Source organism: Phascolarctos cinereus, unplaced genomic scaffold (genome assembly GCF_003287225.1).
Source record: "Phascolarctos cinereus isolate Bilbo 61053 unplaced genomic scaffold, phaCin_HiC Scaffold_23;HRSCAF=511, whole genome shotgun sequence".
In the NCBI taxonomy this organism is placed as follows: Eukaryota; Metazoa; Chordata; class Mammalia; order Diprotodontia; family Phascolarctidae; genus Phascolarctos; species Phascolarctos cinereus.
The window spans coordinates 45,571-71,784 of NW_027555558.1; the positions used below are offsets into that span (position 1 = coordinate 45,571).

At 41.0% G+C, this 26,214-nt stretch overlaps 1 protein-coding gene across 1 annotated transcript in view; it reads right to left on the reverse strand.

Annotated features, from left to right (window-relative positions):
* Window positions 1-26,214, reverse strand: part of LOC110203877 (protein regulator of cytokinesis 1-like) — a gene marked incomplete at its 3' end in the record, with an annotated part of 52,712 nt that overhangs the window by 18,517 nt on the left and 7,981 nt on the right. The window contains 5 exon segments of the mRNA XM_078148558.1: window positions 657-821; window positions 908-1,141; window positions 13,458-13,549; window positions 13,552-13,579; window positions 13,810-13,946. Of these exon segments, the coding sequence (XP_078004684.1) occupies window positions 657-821; window positions 908-1,141; window positions 13,458-13,549; window positions 13,552-13,579; window positions 13,810-13,946 (656 nt within the window).

Consider the following 26,214-nt stretch of genomic DNA (forward strand, 5'->3'; position numbering starts at 1 on the left):
AATAAATTTATATTTAAAAAAAAAGAAAAGAAAAATCATTGACTTCCTTGGAGTACTTACTTAGCAGCAGGATCTCTACATTAAAGGGTATGAGCATTTTAGTCACTTTTTTCCCTCAGAAATTGTTTTCTTTTCTTTTTTTAAGGCAATTGGGGTTAAGTGACTTGCCCAGGGTCACACAGCTAGAAAGTGTAAAGCGTTTGGTCTGAGGTCAGATTTGAACTCAGGTCTTCCTGACTTCAGGGCTGGTGCTCTATCCATTGCACCACCTAGCTGGCCCCCAATTTTTTTTTCAAAATGATTAAACCAACTTTATTGTGCTTCTTCAACAGTGATTATTCCCATATTTTGTCACCTCTGCCAATTGCTGGGTTTTCATAGTTTTCTTTTTTCGAGGAAACCAGTTTGGAAACCTTAAAGAACTCTAGCAATGGAAATATTATTGTTTCTATTTTGGTTACAAGCTTGCCACTTTTGTATAAGGTGCAAAAAGAAATAAAAACAACCCAAATTTCTAAAGTTAACATGAAACTACTGGGCCATACCGAGTAAACCCACATGTAGAAATAAAGCAAACATTGTCGATGTTCTAGCCACAGCTCCTTTCCAAAGTTCTACACGCAAGTTACTAATATCTTGAATTTGCAGCGGTATACCTGTGAAAGCAGATTCTTTAGGGCTGTTATGTTCTCCAGTGACAGAAAAAAAGTCTCGTCATCCCTATATACCACATCTCTCTCAAAATCCGTTTCTGGAGTGTGATCCAGATCTTCCATACAGAGTAGGATCTGCTTCTTTGCGCTAACAAATTCTTCCGTCACCTTGCCTATAAAAGCAAATAAGTTATGAGGCACCTCAGAAGTGAGTGAAACACACAGACAGGAAGAATGTCAAGAAGCAATTATACCTTTGTTTCCTCCAGAGCTGCCAGGTGATTTCTGAACTGGTTCAGCTCCTCTATGCTGAGTACCGAGTCATTGTCAAGGCTGTATGGGAGCACACAAAGAATCTGACACAATTTGTGCTCTTGTTCTTGAAGTAGTTTCTGTTCTTGTACCCTTTCTTCTTTCTGTCTTTTCAATTCTTCTATCTGTGTTTGAAGATCGTTCTTTAGCTCCAAGATGGTAGTCTCCTTTCTTTCCTGTGCCAAATATCAGTGAATCAGAATAAAAACACTAAAAACAACCTTGCCAGAAGTAAAGGAAGGACAAGAGAGGGAAATTCTCAATTCGACTTATTTACAAGTTATCCCATAGCAATAGGGTTTTTTTGAGAGTTTCAGAGGTTTTTCAGAGAGATTCCCATAGAAGAAATAAAAAGTGTGGATATATAAGAGCATCATAGACTGTTTTTAATGAAACCAGAAAGAAGCTTGGTTTTGGTTAGTTCTAGGATGGGTCATTTAGCTTTTATGTGTTCTTCTTTAGGTGTGAGAGCAACTTAAAACCTCTGCTTTTGCTGGCTTAGTCTGGATTCATCCACGAAGCTATTTATAGCTTTGTCACATCCCTTTCTTCTGCCTTGTTATTCCTCTCTACTTTCCTCCTTTTTTAAAATACAGTGCCACCCACTCTCCACTTTGCATCTATGTCAGGAAGATTCCAGTTGATTGGCACATCCCTACCTGTGATATCAGAAGTATAAAGTGATCAATAAATCAAGAATCATATAATAAAAACTTCCTATGTGCCAGACATTATGCTGAGGATACAAAGAAAAAGCAAAAACAGATTCTGCTCTCAAGAAGCTTACATTCAAATGGGAGAGACAACATGTATGTAAATAGCGAGAGCAAGAGAAATACCAAGTACATTGAAAATCTTAGAGAGGAAGGCTTGAACAGCTGGGTGGGGGGAGGTAGGGTGGAATCAGGAAGGTGGAGTCAGGAAAAGTCTCCTGCAGAAGGTAGCTGTGGTAGGAATAGTAAGCTAACCTCTGTTTCTGCACGTTAGCCTAGTTTTTTCCTCAGACAGTGGTGTAAACATTTGTGATAATTGCTTGGCTTAGGGGACTAAAGAGTCATCACTTCCCAGTTACCTAAGTGCAGAGTATCGAGGATCAGCTCCAGAAGCTATCTGAGCAAGTTTCTCCCAGCTGAATCAAACCTGAGGTGATCTCAATGCCTAACCTTGTGGAACACATCCTTCTCCTGCTATGTTAAGTAAATTTCCTTTAGCTACCTGTAGAATGATGTCCAAGTGTTCATTTTGCTCTAATACTGAACCTAAAATTATCAGGGATCTGGCCTTAGGCAGACCAAGCCAAGAATAAATGGCATAGTCATTCAGGATTGGAACATAAGGAGCATATTGAAATAAGGGGATGAGCAGTAAACACAGAAGGAGGTGAACTCACACTAGCAAGATTTCTGGTGATGCTTTTGGTGACAATAATAATAGCTAACATTGGGGCAGTGGATAGCACTCCGGCCGTGAAGTCAGGAGGATCTAAATTCAAATCCGGTCTCAGACACACAACACATACTAGGTGTGTGACCCTGGGCAAGTCACTTAACCCCAATTGCTTAGTAAAAAGCAAAAAAAATTAAAAAATAATAATAATACTAGCTAACATTTATATAACATTTCAAGGTTTGCAAAATACTTTACAGATGTATCATCTTACCCTCACAACAACCCTGGCACATATGTGCTATTACTATCATCCACATTTTACAGATGAGGAAACTGAGGCAGAAATAAGTCACTTGCCCAGGGTAACACAGCTAGGATTTGGGGCAGGATTTGAATTCACATCTTCCTGACACCAGGTATAGTGCTTTACCCATTGCACAAATTAGCTGCATCTCTAGATTCTTCTAGAGACTGTAGTTGCTTACTGTAAGGTACCTTTCCCTTCTGGGATATCAGAGAATAAACTGGCTGTGGCTATTCAGCAAGGAAAGACCAATGTGAATATACTCCAAACCTCTAACTGGTACCTGAAGATAAGTACATCAAAGGATCTCTTAGGCCCTCCAGCTGTGTTGCCCCTGTGCTCTATGAGCAAAGCAGATTTGCAGTAGCTTGAAAGATACATGAGATGTGAACATTTAGAGCAATCTCCACCCCAAATGTTAATATGGACTATTTGTGCCCAACCTGTGATAGAGCTTTCTGAGCTCACATTGGGCTGAGCAGTCACAGTTGGACATGCTCTACCTTGACCCCAACATAGTGGTGTCGTTTTGGTCCCCTTCAAACATGAAGGACAACAACCAACCAACCTAGGCCTTAGTTCTATGAGGGGATCTCCTCAAAAATCAGTTTACCTTTGAAGAAGCCTAGAGGGATTAAATTTGGGGAACTGAAAGAGATCTCCCCTCCACTTAAAAACAAGGACAAAATGAGAAGAATGTGTTGTGTTCTACCTTTACCGAGATGGAATATTTTGTATCCCCAAGGCTCACCAGTTGCCTCATCAAAGACCTACTGAAAGAATGCCCCTTCCAACTTTAAGGGAGTCAAATCTGTATATGAATAGGGGAAGAATGGCTTTTGGGAAAAGACTGAATAGCAGAATAATCAGTATCCAGTCCTTTAAGTAGATAAGGACAAAATCAGCAAAGTGAGGGGTAGCATGAGGGTGTCCAAAAAAGAGAAAATACGAATCAAGACACAGATCTGGAATTCTAAGACTGTTAACATTTAAATGTGCTGGAGAAACTGTATCGGCTTGTTTAATTTGGCCTTTGAGTGGCCTTCAATTTATCTCCCTTCAGTTAATCTGTATTATCTGACAATTGTGATTACACTATGGCAATAGAGAACTCCATTTGAATCTGAACCAGCTAGATAAAAATATTTTAATCTGAATGACCTCAATAACTGCCCTGACAATCTCTCCATTTTATATATGTTGATACAGTCTGAGAGTGAACTAAAGACTTTCTTGGCCCTTTCAATTTGGATATCATCATTAATATTGGGATGTAAAAAGTAGAACATAACTTAAAAACAGAAGTCAATGGAGAAGAAAGAAATGCAGTGAACATATTTCTCTGCACAATAAAAACTCCTCTTTCTAATGATCACTTAGTTGCATAGAGGTAAGACAATGTTCTTTAACTTTCTTGTATATCAACAGAGCCAGTGGCTGATTGAGCATGTTTCAAAGATGTCATCAGGCTGTCAGTGTGGATGTTGGCCCTGATAATGTCATGAGGAAAAAACAAAATAAAAATAACATAAAAGAATCAAATATCATTTTACACTTGTAACAATGCATTAAATCTCATAAGGCTGTCTGAGCAGTTTTATAATGCATGGTGAAAATATCCTCTGTAATATAGGCAGAGTGATATATGACAGTAATCAGAGTGGGAACATGACCTATGATTCCTCAGAAAAATGTGAACTACCTTGAGCCAACGTAAATAGCAAAAGAAAATACAACTATCCCCTGGGAAAACTTACACCGGACCCCAGGCCATCCCGTGAAAAATTAGGGAGGTGAATAGAATATTACAAAAGTTAGGTATGATAGACCTCTGGAGAAAATTGAATGAGGACAGAAAAGAATATACTTTTTCACGGTGGTACATGGCACATACATAAAAATTGAGCATCTACTAGGGCATAAAACCTCACAATCCAATGCGGAAAGGCAGAAATATTAAATGCATCCTTTAGATTGAATGGGATGTCCTAGTGAAGACTTCTCAGTGTAATTAAGGTAATGAGTTCAGAAGGTAGGATAGGGTTAAAGAATAGATTTCTGTAAGTTATCATTTTTTTTAGTGCCATATATCAGTAGTTAAAATTTGTCTAGTTGTTAAGCCCTGGCCTGCCTTCTGATCTTATCCAGATGCACCTTTTGCCCCAAGCCCCAGAAAACCCTTAAATGTTCAAGTCCCCTTATCTCTCTTTGACAGGGTCTTATGCAGATGTCTTTCTGTTCCCAGCATTATCTGTTCAATCCCTGAGATCTTCCAAAACAATTGTAAATTATCTTCCTAACTGCACATTTTTTAAATTGTTTCTTTGACATTATCTCAACTAACCAAGAAATATAGAGATGTATACTATGTCCTTTGTCCTATGTTAGAGTCTGGCATGTGAGATTGTGAGCCGAGTTAACAGACAGCTGTGAGGGAGGGGGAATTGAACCTTCAGGGTTATATAAACTGACTTCTTCCTCTGTGGGTTGTCTCCTCTCATCAGAGCCATTGGTGTGAGGACACCCAAATCTCGAGATTTGAAATAATAATAATAATAATAATAATAATAATAATAGCTATAATAAACTACTTTCTGTTTCTTCTTGGACACCTCTGTGTTTTGTTTTATTTTTAATTTGAGTGGCATCCCACACAAGATCATGATTCATCAAAAATTATATGTAATAAATGGCCATGGAAAGACAGACTAAAAAATAATTGGAAAATAAATAATCTAATCCTAAAGAATGAGGGGGGGTCAAACAAAAAATCATAGAAACAATCAATAATTTCATTCAAAAGAATGACAATAATGAGACAACATACCAAAACTTATAGGATGCAGTGAAAGCAGTTCTTAGGGGAAGTTTTATATCTCTAAATGCTTACATGAATAAAATAGAAGAAGAGGACAGCAATGAATTGGTCATACAACTGAAAAAAAAACTAGAAAAAGAACAAATTAAAAATCCTCAATTAAACACCAAATTAGAAATATTGAAAACCAAAGGAGAAATTAAGAAAATTGAAATTAAGAAAATCATTGAACTAATAAATAAAACTAAGAGCTGATTTTATGAAAAAAAAAACATTAAAATGGATAAAGCTTTTGTGAGAGATGATCTCTAAAAAGTGAAACCTCCTTAGGGGATCAATAGTTCTTGTTAATATTTCTTGATAGTTTCTTTCAAAACCCTCCCCGGCTCAGACCCTGTTTTTAAGCACATAACAGAAAGAATAAGTCCTGCCCCCAACCTGAACTGCTTGCCCTTAGCTTCCTGCCTTCTCTTGTCTCTGGGACAAGGGGAAAGGGTTAAGGAGGGGAAATTGCAGTAAATTTCAGTTTCCTAGGAATCACCTTACTCATGGGAATTCATCTCTAAACCCCCTCCTGATCACCACACCACTGCTACTTCAGCATTACGTTTACTAAGTAAGGACATGTATGTTTGGATTGGCTATACCCTGTTTTCTTGCTCTTTGTCTTTAAATTTTCTCGCCTAGAATGTAAGCCTGCCTCCCAGCTAATGGGATAGGAAGATTTTCTTTCCCGCCTTGACTGTGAGCTCAAAGCCCAGCCAATGGGAAGAACAGCTAGTGGGTGGGTGGGGTGGGGGGTAGCGGTTAGGATCTATATAATCTGCTGAGCTGAACACACTTCTGCTCTCTTCAGTCGGTGCCATCTTCTGGATGCTCTGAGGAAACCCTTCCCTTGAGAAAGCCAATAAACAAACGATTCTTTTTGCTACTATCTCTGAGTCTCCGATTTATTGGTAAGGGTCTTCATACCCCACACACTTTGGTTAATTTAATTAAAAACAGAATGTAGAAAACCAAATTACCAGTATCAAAAATGGAAAGAGGGAATCTACCACCAAGGAAGAGGAAATTAAAATAATGATTAGGAACAATTTTGTCCAACTGTATGCCAATAAATTTGACAATCTTAGTGAAATGGATGAATATTTTCAAAAATATAAATTGCCCAGATTAGCAGAAGAGAAAGTAAAATATTTAAATAACCCCATCTCAGAAAAAGAAACTGAACAAGCCCTTGATGAACTCCCTAGGAAAAAATCTCCAGGGCCAGATGGATTTACACACAAATTCTATCAAACATTTAAAGGACAATTAATTCCAATACTATATAGACTATTTAGGAAAATAGGTGAAGAAGGAGTGTTACCAAATTCTTTTCATGATACAAATATGGTGCTGATACCTAAACCAGGAAGAGCCAAAACAGAGAAAGAAAATTATAGACCAACTCCCTAATGAACATAGATGCAAAAATTTTACATAAAATATTAGCAAACAGATTACAACAACTTATCAAAAGAACAGTAGACTATGACCAGGTAGGATTTATACAAGGAATGGAGGGCTGGTTCAATATTACGAAAACTATCAGTATGATTGATTATATCAACAAAAAACTAACAGAAACCACATGATCAACTCAATAGATGCAGAGAAAGCTTTTGACAAAATACAACACCCATTCCTGTTAACACTAGAAGCACAGGAATAAATGGGCAAGTCTCTTAATCTCTGTTTGCTTTAATGCACTGGAGAAAGAAATGGCAAACCACTCCACTATCTTCCCCCAAAAAACCCCGTGGACGGTACAATCCATGGAGTCATGAAGAATTGGATAAAATTGAACAACAACAGCAACAACAACAAATTGAAGTGACCAACAGGAATTATTTCTTGTGGACTTTGTGAGTCTTTGGTGCAAGCCATTGGGAGAAGTACTGGAAAGAACACCCTGAAAATGCCAGTTGCACTCCTGTCAACTCATGAGGGCAGGTGGGGAAGTTGTAGTAGTTTTAAAAAGTTCTCTCTGTCTCTCTTTCCCCCTCCCTTCTTCTCCCCCTCCCTCCTTCTCTTCCCCTCCCCCTCCCTCTCTCTTCCAGTAAAGAGCCCCATGGCAAAAGATTGGGTAGTGGCATGTGCAGCAGAAACAGGCCCCCTGGGGCCCACTGTTTAATGGAATATAAAACTGACTTCATTACAATACCTAAAGAGCATTCTACAACTCTTCCCCAAGGAGGGCTTAAAGGACCAAAGGCGGGTGTTGTTGGGAGGGGGTTTGCTTTCTGCCAAAAAAGGGAAGTAAAAATATCAAACTAGCCCCTGCAAAAGAAGAGGGGCCATTTTTCAGAGGCCTCTCATGGGTTGAAGATTTTGTATCTTCCTTCTACCGACCCAGTGGTGCTCACAGGGTTAGGAAAACTATTGGTGGTGGGCCAAGGAACATGAAGTGGGTGGTGGTGCAGGGCAGTTCTCACTTACCTGTGATGAAGATCTATGACTGTGTAGAAGCGTCAGCATCTTTGCTGAAGCAAAGTTGCTGGTTTTGCTCCTAATTACAGTCACTGTTTTACATTGGCATCACCTACCACACGGACCTGATTGTTTAGTCCCTGGAGTCTCCTGGGACACTCCCAAATTGAGTCACTCCTTCAGGTAGCAGATACATTGTCTGCTCTGTTTTTTTTTTCTTTTCCTTCTGTAGTGCCACCTTCTTTATTTTTACTTAGTCTTTTTGAATATCAAAGGTCAGGGTTAACCATTAACAGCTCTAAAGTCTTTTAGGTGATAGAAGGTTCTCAAGAAGACCTTAAGGACCTTTCCACCAAGGGGTGGAAAGTTGTGATAAGAGCAAAGTCCCAATTCCTACCCCTTCTTTAAAAGGTACTGAGACCATCCTCAAGACGTGTTGGCTGAGGGGAGTAAAAGGTCAGGCTTTTAACATCATTTCCTGGTTATTGTTGTTCAGTCACATCCAACTCTTTGTGACCCCATATGGGGTTTTCTTACCAAAGATACTGATATGGTTTGCCATTTCCTTCTTGAAATCATTTTACAGATGAGGAACTGAGGTAAGCAGAGGCTAAGTGAGTTGCCCACGGTCACACAGCTAGTGAGTGTCTGAGGCCAGATTTGAACTCCAGTCTTCTTGACTCAAGGCCCTGTACCTTATCCACTGAGCCACCTGCCTACTTAGATCTTGGTCACCTGTATACAAATTAACTGCTAGGAGTTATGGGAGCTCTGATGTTGGTAGAACATGAAGGATGATTCAGGCAAGAGAGCTTCTCTCAACTGAATCAATTTGAGGCATCTTCAATGCCCATCCCTATTGAATATCCTTCTCTTCACATGACTAAGTAAATCTTCATTTGTTAACTGTCAAATGATATATGATTGTCTCCTTTTGTTCCACTATTAAACCTAAACCACCAGGGGACTTGCTGAGGAAGGTCTAGCCAAGAATGGTAGTGTTAGAGCCGAGTCTTGAAGGTAAAGGTGAGGAGGGAGAGCATTCTAGACATGGGGTACAGCCAGGTGCAAAGGAGCTGGGGCACAACATGTTATGAACAGCAAGGAAGCCGGTACGTCTAGACCAAAAGATGTGCACAGGGGACTTGAAAGGTAGGAAAGGGCCAGGTTATGGAGAGCTTTAAATACCAAAAAGAGCAGCTTATATGTGATCCCAGACCTAACAGGGAGCCACTGGAATTTACTGAGTAGGGGAGGGGTTCAGACCTATGCTTTAGGAAAAGTGCTTTGGCAGCTGTGTGGAGGATGGATTGGAACAGGAAGAGACTTGAGGAAGGAAGACCAACTAAAAGGCTATTGGAACTCTGAGTTACCACCTTTCACCTATCAGATTGGCCAACATGACAAAACAGGGAAAGGATAAATGTTGGAGAAAATATGGGAAAATTGGAACAGTAATGCCTTGTTGGTGGAGTTGTAAACTGATCCAACCATTCTGAAGAGCAATTTGGAACTATGCCCAAAGGGCTACAAAAACGTGCATACCCTTTGACCCAGCAATACCACTTCTTGGGCTGTATCCCAAAGAGATCATACAAATGGGGAAAGACCCACATGTACAAAAATATTTATAGCGGCTCTTTTTGTGGTGGCCAAGAATTGGAAATTGAGGGGATGCCAATCAATTGGGGAATGGCTGAACAGGTTGTGGTATATGAATGTAATGGAACACCACTGATCCATAAAAAAAAAATAATGAACAAGTGGACTTCAGAAAAACCTGGAAAGAATTACAGGAAGTGATGCTGAGTGAAGTGAGCAGAACCAGGAGAACAATGTACACAGTAACAACAACATAGTGCAGTGACTAACTTTGATAGACTTAGCTCTTCCCAGCAATGCAAGGATGTAAGACAACTCCAAAAGACTCATGATGGAAAATGCTGTCTGTCTACATCCAGAGAAGGAACTATGGAATCTGAATGCAGATCAAAGCAATACTATTTGCTCTCTTTTTTTGGTTATTTCTTCTTTCTTGTGGTTCTTCCATTAGATTGGTTCTAATTCTTCTTTAGAACATGACTAATGTGAAAATATGTTCAATACGAATGTATATGTTAGAGCCTATATCAGATTGCATGCCATATTGGGCAGGAGGGAGGGGGAGGAAATTTAGAATTCAAAATCTTATGGAAGTGAATGTTGAAAATGAAAATTAATTTAAAAAATTTTTAAAGAAGGCTATTTCAGTTTTCTGGGTAAAAAGTGATGGGGCTTAAACTAGGAAGGTGGTTGTGTAAGTGCAATGGGGGATGATGGGGTCATATATAAGAGATATTGTGGAAATAGAAGTGATAAAATTTGGCAACTGATTGGATACGTAAGGTGAGTGAGAGTGAGGAGTCAAGGATGACACCAAAGTTGCAAGAGTCGGTGACTGGGGGAATATTGTTGCTCTTGACAACAGTGGAGAAATCTGGAAGAGGGATGATTTGAAGAAAAGACGAAGAGTCTGTTTTAGATATGTTGAATTCAAGATGCCCAATAGGCAGATGATTATGGATGAAGATGAAGACTGGGAGATCAAGAGATGTTAAAGTATACAATTAGATTGTAGAACCATCAGGATGGATGGTAATTGAACTCATTGGAGCTGCTGAGATGACCAAGTGAGAGAGTGTAGAGAGAAAAGATAAGGGAGCCTAGGACAGATCCTTGGAGGACAACCAATTAATAGGTAGGTCATGAATAAAGGCTCAGCAGAGTGCGAAGGAACAGCCAGACAGATGAGAGAAAATTCTTACTGTCAGGAAAATCCAGAAAGGAAGGAATATCCAGGAGGTGATTGACACTGTCAAAGGCTGCAGAGATGTCAAGAAGGATGAGGATAGAGAAAAGGCTGTTAGATTTGGCAATTAGGAGGTCATTGGTAACTTTAGACAGAGTAGTTTCAGCTGAATGAGGTCAGGAGTGAGAATGGATGGGTTTAGAAGGGCAAGTCCAGGTACTGTACTCTGTAGACGGCTTTTTCAGGTTTAGCTGAGAAGGGAAGGAGTGATGTCAGATGACAGGTGACAGGGATAATAGACTCCAATGCCCATACAATCAGAGCCAGTCTTTTCCACAATTATACCACTTCTACCTCTTAAGAAAACAAGGGAAACAATTGCCTCTAGGTCAGGCAATAATAGGATTTGGTGCTAAACTTCCAGGTTCATCTCACCTATGTACCCTGACATTACTTAGTTCCTCCTAGTGAAGAGCAGAGAGAGCATTTCAAATATATTATCAGACTTCTTTTATCCCTAAGTATTATTTAATCTGTCTATTTATTATTCTAGCTTCACCCCATTTTAATTTTATGTTTGAATTCTAATTTAGAGAGGCAGCACGACATAGAGTTGTGCCTGAAGTCAGGAAGACCCAAGTTCAAATTCAGCCTCAGACACTGGCTGTGTTTTTCTGGGCAAGTTACTGAATCTCTGTCTGCCTCGTTTTCCTCAACTGTAAAATGTGGATAATAATAGCACCCCCTCCCAAGGTTCTTGAGACGATCAAAAGTGATATTAGTAAAGCACTTAGCACAGTGCCTGGGACATAGTGGGCCATAGTAGGCAAATAAATGCTTATTTCCCTCCTTCCTAGTGGACAGAGTAATGGACTTTAAAAAATCAAAAAGATCTGAGTTCAAATCCTATCTTAAACACTTAATAACTATGTGACCTGGGCAAGTCACTTGTGTCCTTAGAACACTATAGAAGAACCATTCTGTCACCAGGAGTTTCCTCATTGGTTGTTTCCTAAACCAATGAAATCACATGACTAGACCTCACCAAAAAAAATGTTAACTTTTTATCTACTAGTACTGGTCTTTGTTGTGTTCTTCAGCCAACTAATATAGTTCTTGACCTGATCTGGCCTGCCTTGGAACCTGGTACAGCAAACCCTCAGATTCTGAAGTTGAGGTTTTAGGTTTCAGGTTAGGCAGGGAGTAGTTTCATCTAATTTATTTGTGTTATTATAATATTTGTATTATTTATACGTTTGTATTATGATAGTATATTCATATTATATACATTATAGTATCTTCACAGTATAAACATGTAACTGTTTTAGTTCTCTGACAATTATCCCTGTCCCACTTCACTCCCAATTGGAGGTTTCAGCATATCAAGAACCATAAAAAAAAACTTTATGCGGCAGACTTTTTTCTAGTTCTCTGTCACATCAGAGGGTGGCATCACACATCACATCTGTTTCCCAACAAGCTGAAGAATCAGCTTCCACAAGGAGCTCTTCCCACTCTGTCTTTCACCTCAACATGCATTTATTCAACTGCAATCCTCTGCAGTAGGCCTCCCTAGAGAGATACAAAGGTCCCTTCCATAGCTTCTAATCAAGTAGGAAAGATAAGGCATTTTCATAAGTAGAATTTATTACATCTTGTCTTAGTTGCAAACTAAGTTCAAACTAAATGATATAGGAACAAAAAGAGAGAGAGAGAGAGAGAGAGAGAGAGAGAGAGAGAGAGAGAGAGAGAGACAAAAAGGAAAAGTTTTCTAGAAGATGGCATTTGAATGATAGGATTTCAAGGAGAGGAGGGAAAGGTAGACAGACAGAAGGACATTATGGATGGAAAAGCAGCCTGAGCAAAGAAACAGAGTTGGGTAAGAAGAGGACATACACAGGGGCAAATGACTAATTTGACTGAAACATAAGGTGCATGAAGGGGAATGGTAAGATATAAGACTGGAAAGGTAGATTAGGGCCATACCAGCTGAAAACTTTGAACACCACACTAATGAATTTGGAGTTTAGGTAAAGGTTGAAAAAAATATATTAAACAGGAGAGTGACATGTTTAGAGCTACGCTTTGGGAAGAGGACTAAAAATGGTATGTAGTATTGATTAGAAAATGCGAGTGCTGGAAACTGAGAGAATTGCAATAAGTCCAGACCCTGAACCAGCATGATGGAGGTACATAGGAAGGAATGGAAAAGGATGGAAGAGATCATAAAACTGCTTTGTTACATGATTAGATGTGAGGAGCAAGAGAATAAGGAAAGGCAGCCAAGGTTTTGAAGTTGAGCAAGAGAGAGAGGATGGTGGTACTGTTAAAAGAGATGAAGAGGAATAAGGTAAGGAGGGAAGAGTTCAGTTTTCACATACTGAATTTGAGGTAACAGCTGGATATCTAAAATGGCTGTATCAAGCGAGCAGATGGAAAAGTGTATCTGAAGTTCAGAAAGTCAGGCAGAGCTACAGGTTTAGGTTTAGGGATGGCCTGGTCTTGATCCTCAGCATCAACCATTGATAACTAAATCCTTAGAGACTGTATTTAGTATAAGACTTATGGGGTAGGTAGGTAGTACAGTGGATAGAGCACCGGCCCTGGATTCAGGAGGACCTGATTTCAAATCCGGCCTTAGACACATGACACTTACTAGCTATGTGACCCTGGGCAAGTCACTTAACCCCTAATGCCTTGCCAAAAAAAAAAAAGACTTACCAGAAATGGTTCCAATTTTAACTCTTTGATCAGAGTGTCCTGCTCTTTTCGATAAGAATCAATTCTTTTTAGGAGCCTTTCCTTCAGGCTTTTTCCTCTGCAATCATCATATCCAGGAGGCTCTACAGCAAAAGAGAATCAGTCCATAGAATACTAAAGAGTGGTTAGAGGTTTAGAGAAAAAAAGAAAAAAACTTAATAGTATTTCAAGAATAGAGGATCCTTACAACAGACAAAGCCTATGATGTCGACACTAACACCTTCACAGAAGTCAGATTGGCGGTATACATCCAGTGTCAGCATATGTGAAGACAAAGCCCTGAGGCCACAAGGGAGGTCACAGCTCCACTCACTTGGACACGTTGAAGCCTCTGATCCTCTGGAATCCCGATTGAGTCCCAGATTTCTTGGAGTTTGGCCAAAGCTTTATAGAAACAGGCTGTTGAGTCCTCCACCAAGACTTCACTAAGCAGCAAAAAAAAAAAAATGACTTGCCAGATTGACCAGTGTATCGCATCCACTCATAGGAATCAAGGCATTCTTATTACAGGGATAATTTATTTCTCCATCTACAATTTAGCTCCCAAGATGTTCCCACAATGTCAATGATTTGATAAAAGAGGAAAAGGAAATGCCCTTATTACAAACTCCCCTTTATCCAAAATAATAGCTAACATTGAGAGGTCTTTAAAGTTGCAAAGCACCTTATATGCAAATTTCTCATTAGAGCCTCACAATGATCCCATGCAGTAAAGTATGGCAGACACTGTTTTCCTCATTTTATAGATGAGGAAACTGAGGCTTAGAGAAGGTGTATGACTTACCCATGAAATAACCCAAATATATAAGACCATGTTATAGGCCTAAACAGATTAAGTGGTCAAAGGATATGAACCAACAGTTCTCAAAAGAAGCACAAATACTAAGAGCCACTTGAAAGATTGTTCCAAATCACTAAGAAGAGACATGCACATGAAGACAATTCTGAGGATTCATTTTATACTCAGCAAATTGGGCAAAGATGACAAAAGTTGGAAATATGAAAAAAACAGGTACTTCAATACACTGTTGGTGTCTTTGCTGGTATTGGAGCTGCGATTTGGTCCAACAGTTCTGGAAAGCAATTTGGAATTGTGTTTAAAAAAAAAAGAAAAAGAAAGCAATGTTCATACCCTTTGACCCAGAGAACTCACCACTATACATATATCCCAAAGAAGTCAAAGACAGAAATAAAGGTCCCATAAACACCAAAATATTGTTTAAGGGGGGAATGATGGAGTGCTTGGACCTCAATTTCTCCCTGACCTCAAGGCACTACCCCTGACAGTTTCCCTCTTGCCCAAAGACCCTATCTTCAGCAATAACTCATCAGTGGGCCCAGTGAGGCAAACTATCTCTCCCTGTTACAAGGACAAGCTGACCTCAGTAGAATTTCCCTTGTATGAACAGGACTCTCTTGTACCAGCAGAACTATCAAGTACTGATGTCCACAGTTACCATACACAATCCAGAGGTCAAACTACAGACTTCAATTCCTGAAACGATCTTGTTACAGACATAACAGATCAAAAATATATCCTTTAGGAACCCTCTCTGCCCCCCTCCCCAAAGTTTCCAGTAGTGAATGACATACTTGTATGTTATCACTTAATTAGCATACTTGGCACATAATCTACTGCTTTTCCTAAATAAACTTTAGCGTCATTCCTGTTTGCTTGTAAGTTCCCTAAGGAGCTCTGTCCACCATGGCAGAATTCCTTAAGGACCTCTGCCCACTGGATAGAGTCACAATAAATCTTTGCCACCTTGACTCAAAGAATGCTTCAGTCTGTGAATTAATTCCGTACTACCCCATCCTATACTCCAGTCACTGGGTCTCAACCTCTCAGACTGCAACAGAAGGAACTCCCTTCTATCTGAAGGATTAATTCCATCTACAACATTCTCAGGAGATAGTTACCCAGGTAAGAGAGAATGAGTACCTAAATTTGCCATTTCTTCATGTGGCATATCCCACAAGCATTCAAAAATCAATGCACCTAAAACCTAACATCATCTTACTCTAAAATCTGCCTCTTTCTCCTGACTTCCCCACTCTCAGTCACCTAAGAGAGAAAGATCGTGTGGTTTTGCATACCATACTACAATATATAGGGTGTCCCAAAAGTCTTAGTACAGTTTTAAACTGACAGAAGCTTAAAACTGCACTAAAATTTTAGGCCCCTATACAAATGTGAATTTCCACTCCCTTCCTACATCCAACCAACCAACCACCATACCCTGTTAATTTGAACTCTAAAATATTTCCTATGTCTGTGCTTTCCTTTTCATTCTGACAGTTAAGGCCCTCTTACTTGGATTATTACAACAGCTTCATAACAAATCTCCCTACTCCAAATCTACCTTACACACTGCTACCAGATTACTTTCAGGGCAGCAGAAGAGGGGGAGGGCTGAGATGAGAATATGACAAAAAAAAAACCAGTGTGCTGAGCTTGGAAGAACACGTTCTACTAATTGTATCCTTTTCAGATCATAATTCAATAAAAAGTGCATTCAATAATAGGCAATAGAAATAGAGATTAAAAATTGATTGGAAACTAAATAATCTAATCTTAAAAAACAAGTGGGTCAAAGAACTAATCATAGAAACAATCGATAGTTTCATTAAAGAAAATGGTAACAATGAGACAACATGCCAAAATTTAGGATGCAGCAAAAGCAGTACTCGGGGGCAAATATGTATCTCTAAATGCTTATATCAGTAAAATAGAGAAAGAACAGATCAATGAATTGGGCATGCAACTGACCAAAACAAAAACCTAGAAAAAAACTGGAAAATTTAAAAATCTCCAATTAAACACCAAATTGGAAATCCTGAAAATCAAAGGAGAGATTAATAAAACTGAAAGTAAGGAAGAATATGATCCAAGAACGAACTCTGGAAGCATATTACAAACCTCCTTTCAGTTTCTCTAAAATATTAAGAAATATTTTCAGATTTGCCTTTTTTGGGTGGCTAAGGTCAAGAAGAAAAGGTCTGTCTTAAGGCCTATAATTTCCTATTTCTGGTATGATGTAGCCTACTCATATGTACCATAGATCTCTCCATTTTCCTCATACAGTAATGATAATAATTTTCACTTCTTCAGAGACTAGTGTACCATGACCCACAACCAATAAAAACTCTGGGAGAAGATTGGTAAATATTAGAAAGACAGGCCTTGGTTTCAGGGAGAATTTTGGGTCATTCAAAGAACTTATTTTTCAAAGGCATTCTAGTCCATTCTTATACTATTTATTTCCAGGCAACTCAGTGTCTGTTCCCCATTTTTGTTCAAGATCTGTAAACTGATGAACAGTTCTACAGTTTGTCCAATTATCATATTCTGGGCAATAAGCATTCTTCATCCATTTGATTGTTCCTGTGTTCATGATTAGGCCAAGTTTTTTTTTTTGAGTTACGATGGATCTCAATCAGGGAATAAATGTCTGCAATGTTCAGAAGCTTAATGCAACCAGCACAACATCATCAGCAAACAAGAGCATCTGGATCTCATCATCTCTAGGAAACCCTCCTTTGATGTGAAATCTATCTGCAATTGGATCTCTTCCAGGACAAAGTTGAACACCTGTAGTAAGCACATATGTTCCTGACATTAATGATCAAAGAGAGTCATTGCAACTACTATGCATTGTGCAAAGTTTGGGTTGCCACCCTCAATGTCTGTTAAACCAAACATCTCAAATTCTTGATGTGCATTGAGAATTTCACCTTTCAGAAGAGAAGGCGATAAAGAGAACCACCCAAGTTTTAACATCACTGGTAAAGTTGGATCAGAGGGCAACAAGGCAAAACCTGATGTTTGAGAATACTACCCACACATCAAAGCAAGTTAGATCTCCATTACCACAAGCAGAAGCTCTGGGGAAACACTATTTCAGAAGAATATTCCTATGATTTAAGCACTTAGCACAGTGCCTAGCACACAGGAAGTGCTTAATAAATGCTTGTTGACTTAACTCCTGATGATCTGAAGGGAAAAAACCTGGGGGTTTGGGAGAGCTACATTAGGTTCCAGAACAAGGAAAGCAATAGACCCACTGTAGCTAATCAACGAGGATTTATCAGTTGACTACTATGAGCTAAAAGCTGGTCAAATCAGACCACCTGACACATCTTAAGAATGCATTGCCATTCTGAATGTGCATGTATTAGCTTATCAGTCAAAAAGGTAATGGGGCTCAAATCAATGCCATATGAGGATTAATAAGGAAACTGGAGATATTTGCTGAGAGAAAATTCATGAACTCTATGATCATTATATTCAACTATCTTAAGAGCTGTCATATAGCAGATTAATTTGCTTTACTTAGCCACACAAAGTCAAAACTAAGGCAAATAGGTCAAAGCTACAGAAAAACTGAATCTAGTGTACAATTAGATGTTATTCAAAAATGGAATGGGCTAATTTAGGAGACAGTAATGAGTTCTCTGCCAGTAGTCATCTTCAAGAAGAAGCTGAAGGAATCTCTTTTCAGGAATATGGTAAAGGAGTTTCAATTTAGAATGGATAGAAGTCTCTGGGACCCCTTCCAAGCACAGGCTTAATCCCATTATTTCTCTTCTCAAAAGCCATTCCTGGTACTCCATAGCTAAGTAAGGACAGACCATACCCACGTGGTTCCAATCTACAACCTTACTGTAATACCCCTTCACAAACTGAATTCAGTCAACAAACACATATTAAGTGACATCTTTGTGCCAAGCACTATGCTAAGTTCTAGGGACACAAAGAAAGGCAAAAGACAATCCTTACTCTCAAGGACATCCCCTAACAATTCCCTCTCTTCTCCTTAAAAATGCCCTATGATTGGAAAATCCTCCTTCTTCGTGCATACTGACATCCTACCCATTCTTCAAAAGCTGAGGGACATCTTCTTCCACGAAACCTTCATGGCACACTCATGCTCACTGCGCCCGCCGCCACCCTGGCCCCTACCCCACCCCAGACACCACACAACTCAGAATTTTGTTCCTGAACACCAAGGGCAACGCAGATAGGATTGAGAAAAGCATGTCCCCTTCGTTCAACCTAGATGCATTGCTAGGAGTCAGACTCTGTGCTTACTTAGGTTTTCCCTCAAACCTCAGCTCAGCCAGAGCAATGCAAGGTCTGAGCTTCCCATGTGGTTCCCTGGCTAAGATTACACCATTCTGGGACGCTGTCCTAAGGGCTCCACTTTAGACTTCACCTGCTACTCATTGCAGCTGTTTAGGGCCAGGTCCTTTCCCAGCTAAACTGAGCATGAGTCCCCGCTTTCAAAAGTCCTGGCGCTCTCTTTAAAGCAATCAACTAAGAGCCACGCTCTGGCTCAACATCCAATCCTCCGGGGGGGGGTGCATCCTCCCTGAAATTGGGAAGTTCCTCCTCTTCTCCAGAGGGAGTAGTGAGAGGCCTCAATCATTTCGGGGTGGATTCTTCATGGAAAGACCAAGACGAGAAAAATCACAGACTAAAATGAAGCATCACTAAAAGAAGACTAAGGGTATATTTAAAATGAATGATATTGTCCAGCTGAAGAAATAATCCACCCAAGAAACGTACGTCCAATAGAAGGAGAACCAAAGAGGAAGTATTCTTACCAGATTCTTATTGGATTCTTTCGGTCTCTTCAGTGGAGAAGAATCCAAAAAGCACTTTACCTTAGGGAGGTGGGGCAAGCTATGGATGTGGAATGGTAGATGAATGAGTGAATGAATGAAAACCCCTTATTAAGGCTTAATGTGTTCCAAGCACTGGGGATAAAACAGGTAGAAAGTGGCATAGCTAGGGCAGGGTGCCATTTTTTAGGAAGGACACTGATAAACTAAAAAGTCATCTTAGTTCATAGCTTTCGGTGCCTCAAACTGAGGTCTCTCTCTACTATCATTGCTGGTGAAATACTGAATCGGTCCCACAATTTTGGGAAGTAATATACTGCAACCCACCCCTTCACCCCTCCCACCCCTGCCCCATCTTCCCTGCCCCTCCCCCACCCCTTCTCCCCACTCCCCCCTTCGGCTCTTCCTTCTGGCCCATGCCCCCTCCCTCCTCCCCCACCCCCTTGCCCCTCTCCCACCACTCCTTCCCCCTTTACCCCCACCCTCCTCCTTCCACACTTCCCTATTCCCTCCCTCAATCCTCCTCCTCCCCCACCATTTCACCTCTCCCCTCCCTCCCCCACTCCCCTTCCTCCATCCCTCACCCCACCCTGTCCACCTCTCCTTCCTGTCCCCCCTCCCCTCCCATGTCCCCCTCTTCTGCCTCCCCTCCCCCTCTCATGCCACCACCCCTTCACCCCCTTTCCCTCTCCTCCCTCTTTCCCTCTCCTCCCTTTCCTTGGTGGGGAGGGGGAGGAGGGGTAGAGGCATGAAAGAAGGAGGGGTGGGGATGAGGAATAGGGGTATGGGAGGGAGAGGAGGGAGGGTGGTGGGGGAAGGGGAGGGATGAGGGATGGGAGAGTGGGGGTGGGGCAAATGGATGGAGGAGGGGAGAGGGAGGGGTGATGGAAAAGTGAGGTGGGGGAGGCGGGAGAGTGAGGTACGGGCCAATGGGTGGGGTTGAGGGGAGAGGTGGGGGAGGAGGAGGAGGGAGGGAGCATGGCACAGGTAGAGGAGGTAGGGGGAGGTAGGGGAGGAGGGAAGGGTGCCGCTCCCTCACCCCTCCACCATACCCTCTCCTCCCTCTCCCACCCCTCCTCCTCCCTCCCCAACTCCCCCACCCTTTTGCTCCTCCCCATCCCTTCCCCCACCCCACTTTCTCCACCCTCCGTCCTCCCCCACTCCCCCTCCTTTCTCCTTCAATCCTCCTCCTCCCCTCTCATCCGCCCTTGAGCCCCTCCCCTCCCCCACTCCTTCACCCCTCCCCCACTCCCCTTTCTCCCTCCCCACCTCTTCTCCCCTCCCCACCTACCCCATCCCCCACCCCTCCTCTTCCCCCACTCCTTCACCTTGCCGACTCCTCTCCTCTCCTTTCTCCCTCCCCGACTCCTTTTGCTCCATTCCTCACCCCACCCCTCCTGCACCTCTCCTCCCCTCTCCTCCCCATCCCTAGTGGGGGGAGGGGGAGGAGGGGCAGGGAGAGGGAGGAGGGCTGGACACATGAAAGAAAGAGGGGTGGAGGGTTAGGAATGGGATTATGGGAGGGAGAAGAGTGGGAGAGTGGCTAAGGCGTGGGGAGGGGGAGGGGGAAGAATGGGGGTGTTGAGGAGGGGTCAGGGAGCCAGCACCCTCCCCCTCTTCCCTGCCCCACTGGTCTCATGTCCCCTCCCTCCTCCCTCAACCACTCTCTCTCCCTCCCCACCCTTCACCATCCCCATCCCTCCCCTTCACCCTTCCCTCCCCCAACACCTTCCCCCTCCTATACCCTCATCTCTCACCCTCCACTCCTTTTCTGTCTCAGCCCCTGCTCCCCCTCACTGCTCCTCCTCCCCCTCTCCCATCAGGAATAGACAGGAGAGCAGAGGAGGGAGGAGGGGTGGTGGAATGAGAAGGGGAGGGGATATGGGAGGGGGAGGGGAGAGGTGGGAATGGGGGGAGAAGACAGGGATGGAGGAGGGGCGGAATGGTTGGGGAGGGTACGGGAGTGGTGAAAGGGTGGAGCAAAAATGTGGGGGAGGGGAGCGGTAAAAGGGTGGGGGAGGGGGAAAGGATTGGGGAGGGGCAGGCAAATCCTTGATTCACTCTTTTAATTGAGCAGTGCAATTCTGACCATCATTCTGGAGGGCACAAATCTCTTTTTACCTTTTCCCCATTGTTCTTAATTCCATTTCAGGTTTCCATAAAGGAATCTAAGTTACTAGAGGCTTCTCAGGTTTTGAGTAGCCATGTATTAAAAGCATTCCATTTGGGATATTTAATTTTCTTGACAGCTTCATCAAAATATTTCTTAAGGTGATTTATTTTATCCAGATTAAAAGAACCTCAAGTGGGCTAACGGTGATGGGGTTGTCTTGAGTCAATTTCTGCCAATTAGTTAAATACCTGCAGGTTTGGGACCCATAATATAGAGACACACAACCAGCTGCTCTCCCCTTGGGGGGGGCAGCTTCAGCATCTTAGAAAGTTTGCTTACCCATAGGAACTTGACTAAGATCTTACTTTATTCCAGAAATTTTTGTTTTTTCTTTCCTTTTTTGCCAAGTAATGTGCACTACCTGGATTTAAAAGTGGGGCTTTTAAAAATTAGTTCCTTACTAAACTGTAAAACCTGGATTGAGTTAGTCCCAACCAGCAGGTTTTTACTGGTCCCTGCTAGTAGGGTTTTTACTGCTTCCCCTCCAGTGGGGCTCCTGCCCTGTGGTGCCCATTCCCGGGTCTTCAGCTGTGGCCACAAACCTCTGAGACAGTCTAGGAACTCTTCCCCTCTCCTTCTCCATATCATCTCTTTTGTTTGGTGTCGCATTTCATTTAATGATATATGTATTTTTTGTTCTGGTTTCAACCAGTGCCTGGAGAAAGGGGCATTTCCACATACTTTGTTGTGTAACAGAAAGATGACACCGTCCTGGAACCTGTGGACTTCTGTGATTTACAGACCAAAAGAATAAAAATGTTTTAATGTGCACTTCTCTCATTATGAGGGATTTGGAGCATTTTGTCATAGGGCTATTGATAGCTTGGATTTCTTCCTTTGAAAACTTGCTGTTCATATCCTTTAACCTATTGGGGAATGGCTGTGAATCTTAGAATTTGGAATCAGTTCCTTTTATATCTTGCATATGCAATAGTCCTTAGAGAACTTTACGGCAAAGATGTTTTCCTCACTTAAGTGTTACCCTTCTCATTTCAACTACATTCAATCTGTTTGGGCAAAAACATTTCAACTTTATAAAAGCAGAATCATCCATTTTATTTTCTGTGATTTTCTCTTTTGCTGTTCAGTCATAACCTCTCCTCCTTGCTCCTCTAATTTGCTATCAATTCCCCTTTACAGTTAATTCATGTATGCATTTGTAGTTTAATTTGAAAGGTGGCATGAGGGATTGATGTCCTATCAAATGTCTGGCAAACTGGTTTTCTGTTATCCTGTCTGCTTTTTTTTTAATCAAATAGTGGGTCCTCCCTCCCCCACCCTAGCAGTTGCTGTCTTGGATTTATTAAACACTGAGTTATTTTATTTGTTCACTTCTGTACATTGCAGGCCTAATCTTTTGAATTGATCAGCCTCTCAATTTTTAACAAAATCCAATTGTTTTCTGGGAAGCTGTGTTCTGTGGGGGCTGATGTCAGGAAGACTCATCTTATTGAGTTCAAATCTGGCCTCACACACTTACTAGCTGTGTGACCCTCATCAAGTCACTTAACCCTGTTGCCCTCAGTTCTTCATCTGTCAAATGAGCTGCAGAAGGAAATGGCAAACCACTATAGTATCTTTGCCAAGAAAACCTCAAATGTGGTCAAGCAAAGTCAGACAGTATTTAACAACAACAATGTTTTCATAATCACTGATTCGTGGTATAGTTTGAGATCTGCTACTGATAATGACTAACCCAAAACTCTTTCCTCCTTCCCCACCTCCATTATTACCCTTGAAATACTTGAACTCTTTTTTTAAAAAAATAATTATTGATGTTTTCTGTTTCTTACATCAGCAGGGTATCCACGTATCCCTCCCTCTCTCCATCCTCCAGAGCTGTGCCATGTACCAAATAGTATTTTTTGCTTTAGGGATGAAAAAGAAGCAAGCACAGCTGATTAATGTCTTCTGGAGAAGGTATTCAATGTGTAACATCTGTGGACTTCTCACCTCTTGGATGGGGTAGGGTGGTGATGTCTTCTCATGCTTCCTTTTTATTTCCACTTGTTCTTTAACATTTCATTACAGGTACTTTTAATTTTTTGCTATGTTATTCTTTTCCATTTCAATTGTTGTAGCTATCTTGTATATATACTGTTTTCTTGGGTTTGCTGAATTCATTTTCAATTCATACTTCTCTATACTCTTCACACACATTATTTGATAGAGAACAGTAGTAGTATTCCATTAAGGTTCCATGCCTCATTTACCCGTTCCCCAGTTGGTGAGCATCTACTTTGTTTCCAATTCACAGCAGTTAAAAAAATGCTGTTATAAATATTTTGGAGTATATGGGAACTTTTTTCTTATTTATGGCTTCCTTGGGGTGTGGAGTCTTTGTTCTAAAGATTTGAGAGACATATTTTGTTATTTTCTTCACATAATTCCAATTTTTTTCCCAAAATGGATGTGTCATTTCACAGCTCTAGCAACAAGGCATTAGTGTGTGTATATTCCTACACCCTTGTTGAGGTATTAAAAATATCTTTGTGCCATAAAAGGAAATTGATAGGACTCCTTTCTTACCTGTTGTTTCAAATAGTTTATTTGGTATTGGAATGAAATGTTTTTTAGATGTTTAGTAGAATTCACTTTTAAATTCATCTAGTCCTCAGGATTTTTTTCCTACGGAGCTCATTTATACCTTGTTCAATTTCTTCTTTTAAGATAGGGTTATTTAAGATTCTATTTCCTTTTCTGTTAATTTGGGCAGCTTATATTTTTATAAGGATTCTTACACTTCATGCAAATTATCAATTTTGCTAGCATATGATTGGGCAAAATAACTCCTAAGCATGGTTTTAGTTTAATCTTCGTTGGTTATGTGTTTACCCTGTGAAAGACAGATTTCTGACCCCAATTGAATATTCCCTCTTTGAGCCAAATCCTTTGAGAGTAAGGTTCAAGCAATGCTGACCCAGTTTCTTCTTTCCCTCCATTGTAATAGGTCTTCTGCGCCTGTAAATGTGATATAATTTACCCCATTCTTCTTCTCCCTGTTCTTTTTAATTCCATTTATAGAGTGTTCGTGGAGAGTGAGTGAGGCTGTCACAGCTACGACGTAGTTGAAGTAAGATATCAAGTCAAGATTTCTCGTGGCCAAGTAGAGATTTCTCTGTTCCTTAAACTCCTATGGAACTCCCAACATTTGTCACTGAGCAGTTTCAGAGGGGGTTTGGACTCTAACCCTAATTTGACCTTCAACTCCACCTATTAGCTGCATTCCTTTCATTCATGGAAGAAGCCCCTATGCTTTCCAGGGTTCGTGCTGTAACTATTGAAGATATTGAGGTCCTTTCGCAAGGTCAAAATGCTAGACAGACTTTTGCAGCTGCAAGAATAAAAGTGGTCCTCAGACCCAAGGCAGAGCCTTTTTTATCATGTCTACTTAGGTACATACATATGGTGTTTTGCTCTGTAAAAACTGTACTTTTCCATCTCAAATGGGATAAAATTGTGTTAGCAGGAAAGGGGAATGGACGGGTCAAAAGATGTAGCAAGGCTAGGTCAGTTTCCAAGATATTATAGGTCTTTAATCTCTTGGTCTGTGGATCCCCGAATTTTCAAAAAGGTTCTGCATTTTTCGTTCCTGAAATGGTTTATTTTTTGCCAAAGATTCAGACTCCATCTGGTGGACCAATTACACTTGACAACAATAAGGCTAGAAAAAAAGATTGCCACAAACCATTTCTCTTGGTGAAGACATTTGTCAAGGGTGAGTTTTGGAAAGGGAATCATGACTGGCAACTAACAAAGATGCTTCTGGATAGACAGATGAAATTCTTCAGCTGCACCCATAAGGGATCTTTTCTGAAGTGTTTGTGCGGAAAGGAAGCATCGTTCCAGTCACAGAGATAATAATGATGGTGGTGATCATAAGGAGGAGGATGTGGTCGTGTGAGTGTCTTGTGATTTTTGAACTTCCTTTTGACAATGCATTGCCCTGGCCAGTACATGAGATAAGAGCCATTACTCCCCAATTTTTGACAACGAGTTGTCTGAGGCTGACTTTGTCAAAGTGCACCAGGTTGCCACAGCTAAGTTAGAGCTGAAGTGAGATTTGAAGTCAAAACTTCCAGTAAGCAAGCACAGATGAGCTTGTACCCACTTGCACACTTCCCAAAGTGAAACTATCTTAACCCCTTCTACTCCTTTTCCTGTCATCTCTTCGGGTCTGGCCATGCCATTTTCTTCAAGGTCCACAAGACAAGTGTGATGACACCCATCGGTTCCACTGATGAGCTCATGGAGAGAAATGAGGCCAGCAACGTGTTCTACACACAAATAGAGACCAGCTTAGAGGTATGAATGGATAGCCCTTGTCTTCTAACACAGTCCTGGCCAGTCAGAATCTTACATGTCGAGTGCTTGTTCCATATTCTTGGCATTTTTTTAGGCCTTATCCAATTCCTTATGCTCAACTCCATTGAATTGCTGCTGGCCCAAGGCTCCTTGCAAAAGACAAGCACATGAACAGATCTGGTGTCAGTTACGGCATCAAATTGACAGGCAGTTACTACATCATTTTGCCTGGTCTTTGACATTTATCATTACTAGGACTTTTCACCATGGTTTATGTGGCAGTAGGGTCTTTCCCCTGAAGCAATTGAACAAAAAAATGGTAAAGCCGTATTTGAAAATAACTTCCATGTTTTCATTTTGATTTTGGAAGAAACTTCTGTAGTTTGAATTTTGGAGGGCTCTTAGAAGCTGGCAACAAAAATCTCTGCAAGTTTGTTTAAATCATGCTGACGAAGTGTAAATGCTTTTTTTTGGGGGGGGAGATTATTCAATGCCAACATGGTTCACGGGTAATGAGTTTAATTAAAAGCCTGAAAAACAGTTTCTGGGTAATTAAAGATCAATTTATTGATTAGGCTAGCTGATAATCAATAAATTGATCATCAGTGGTCTCTC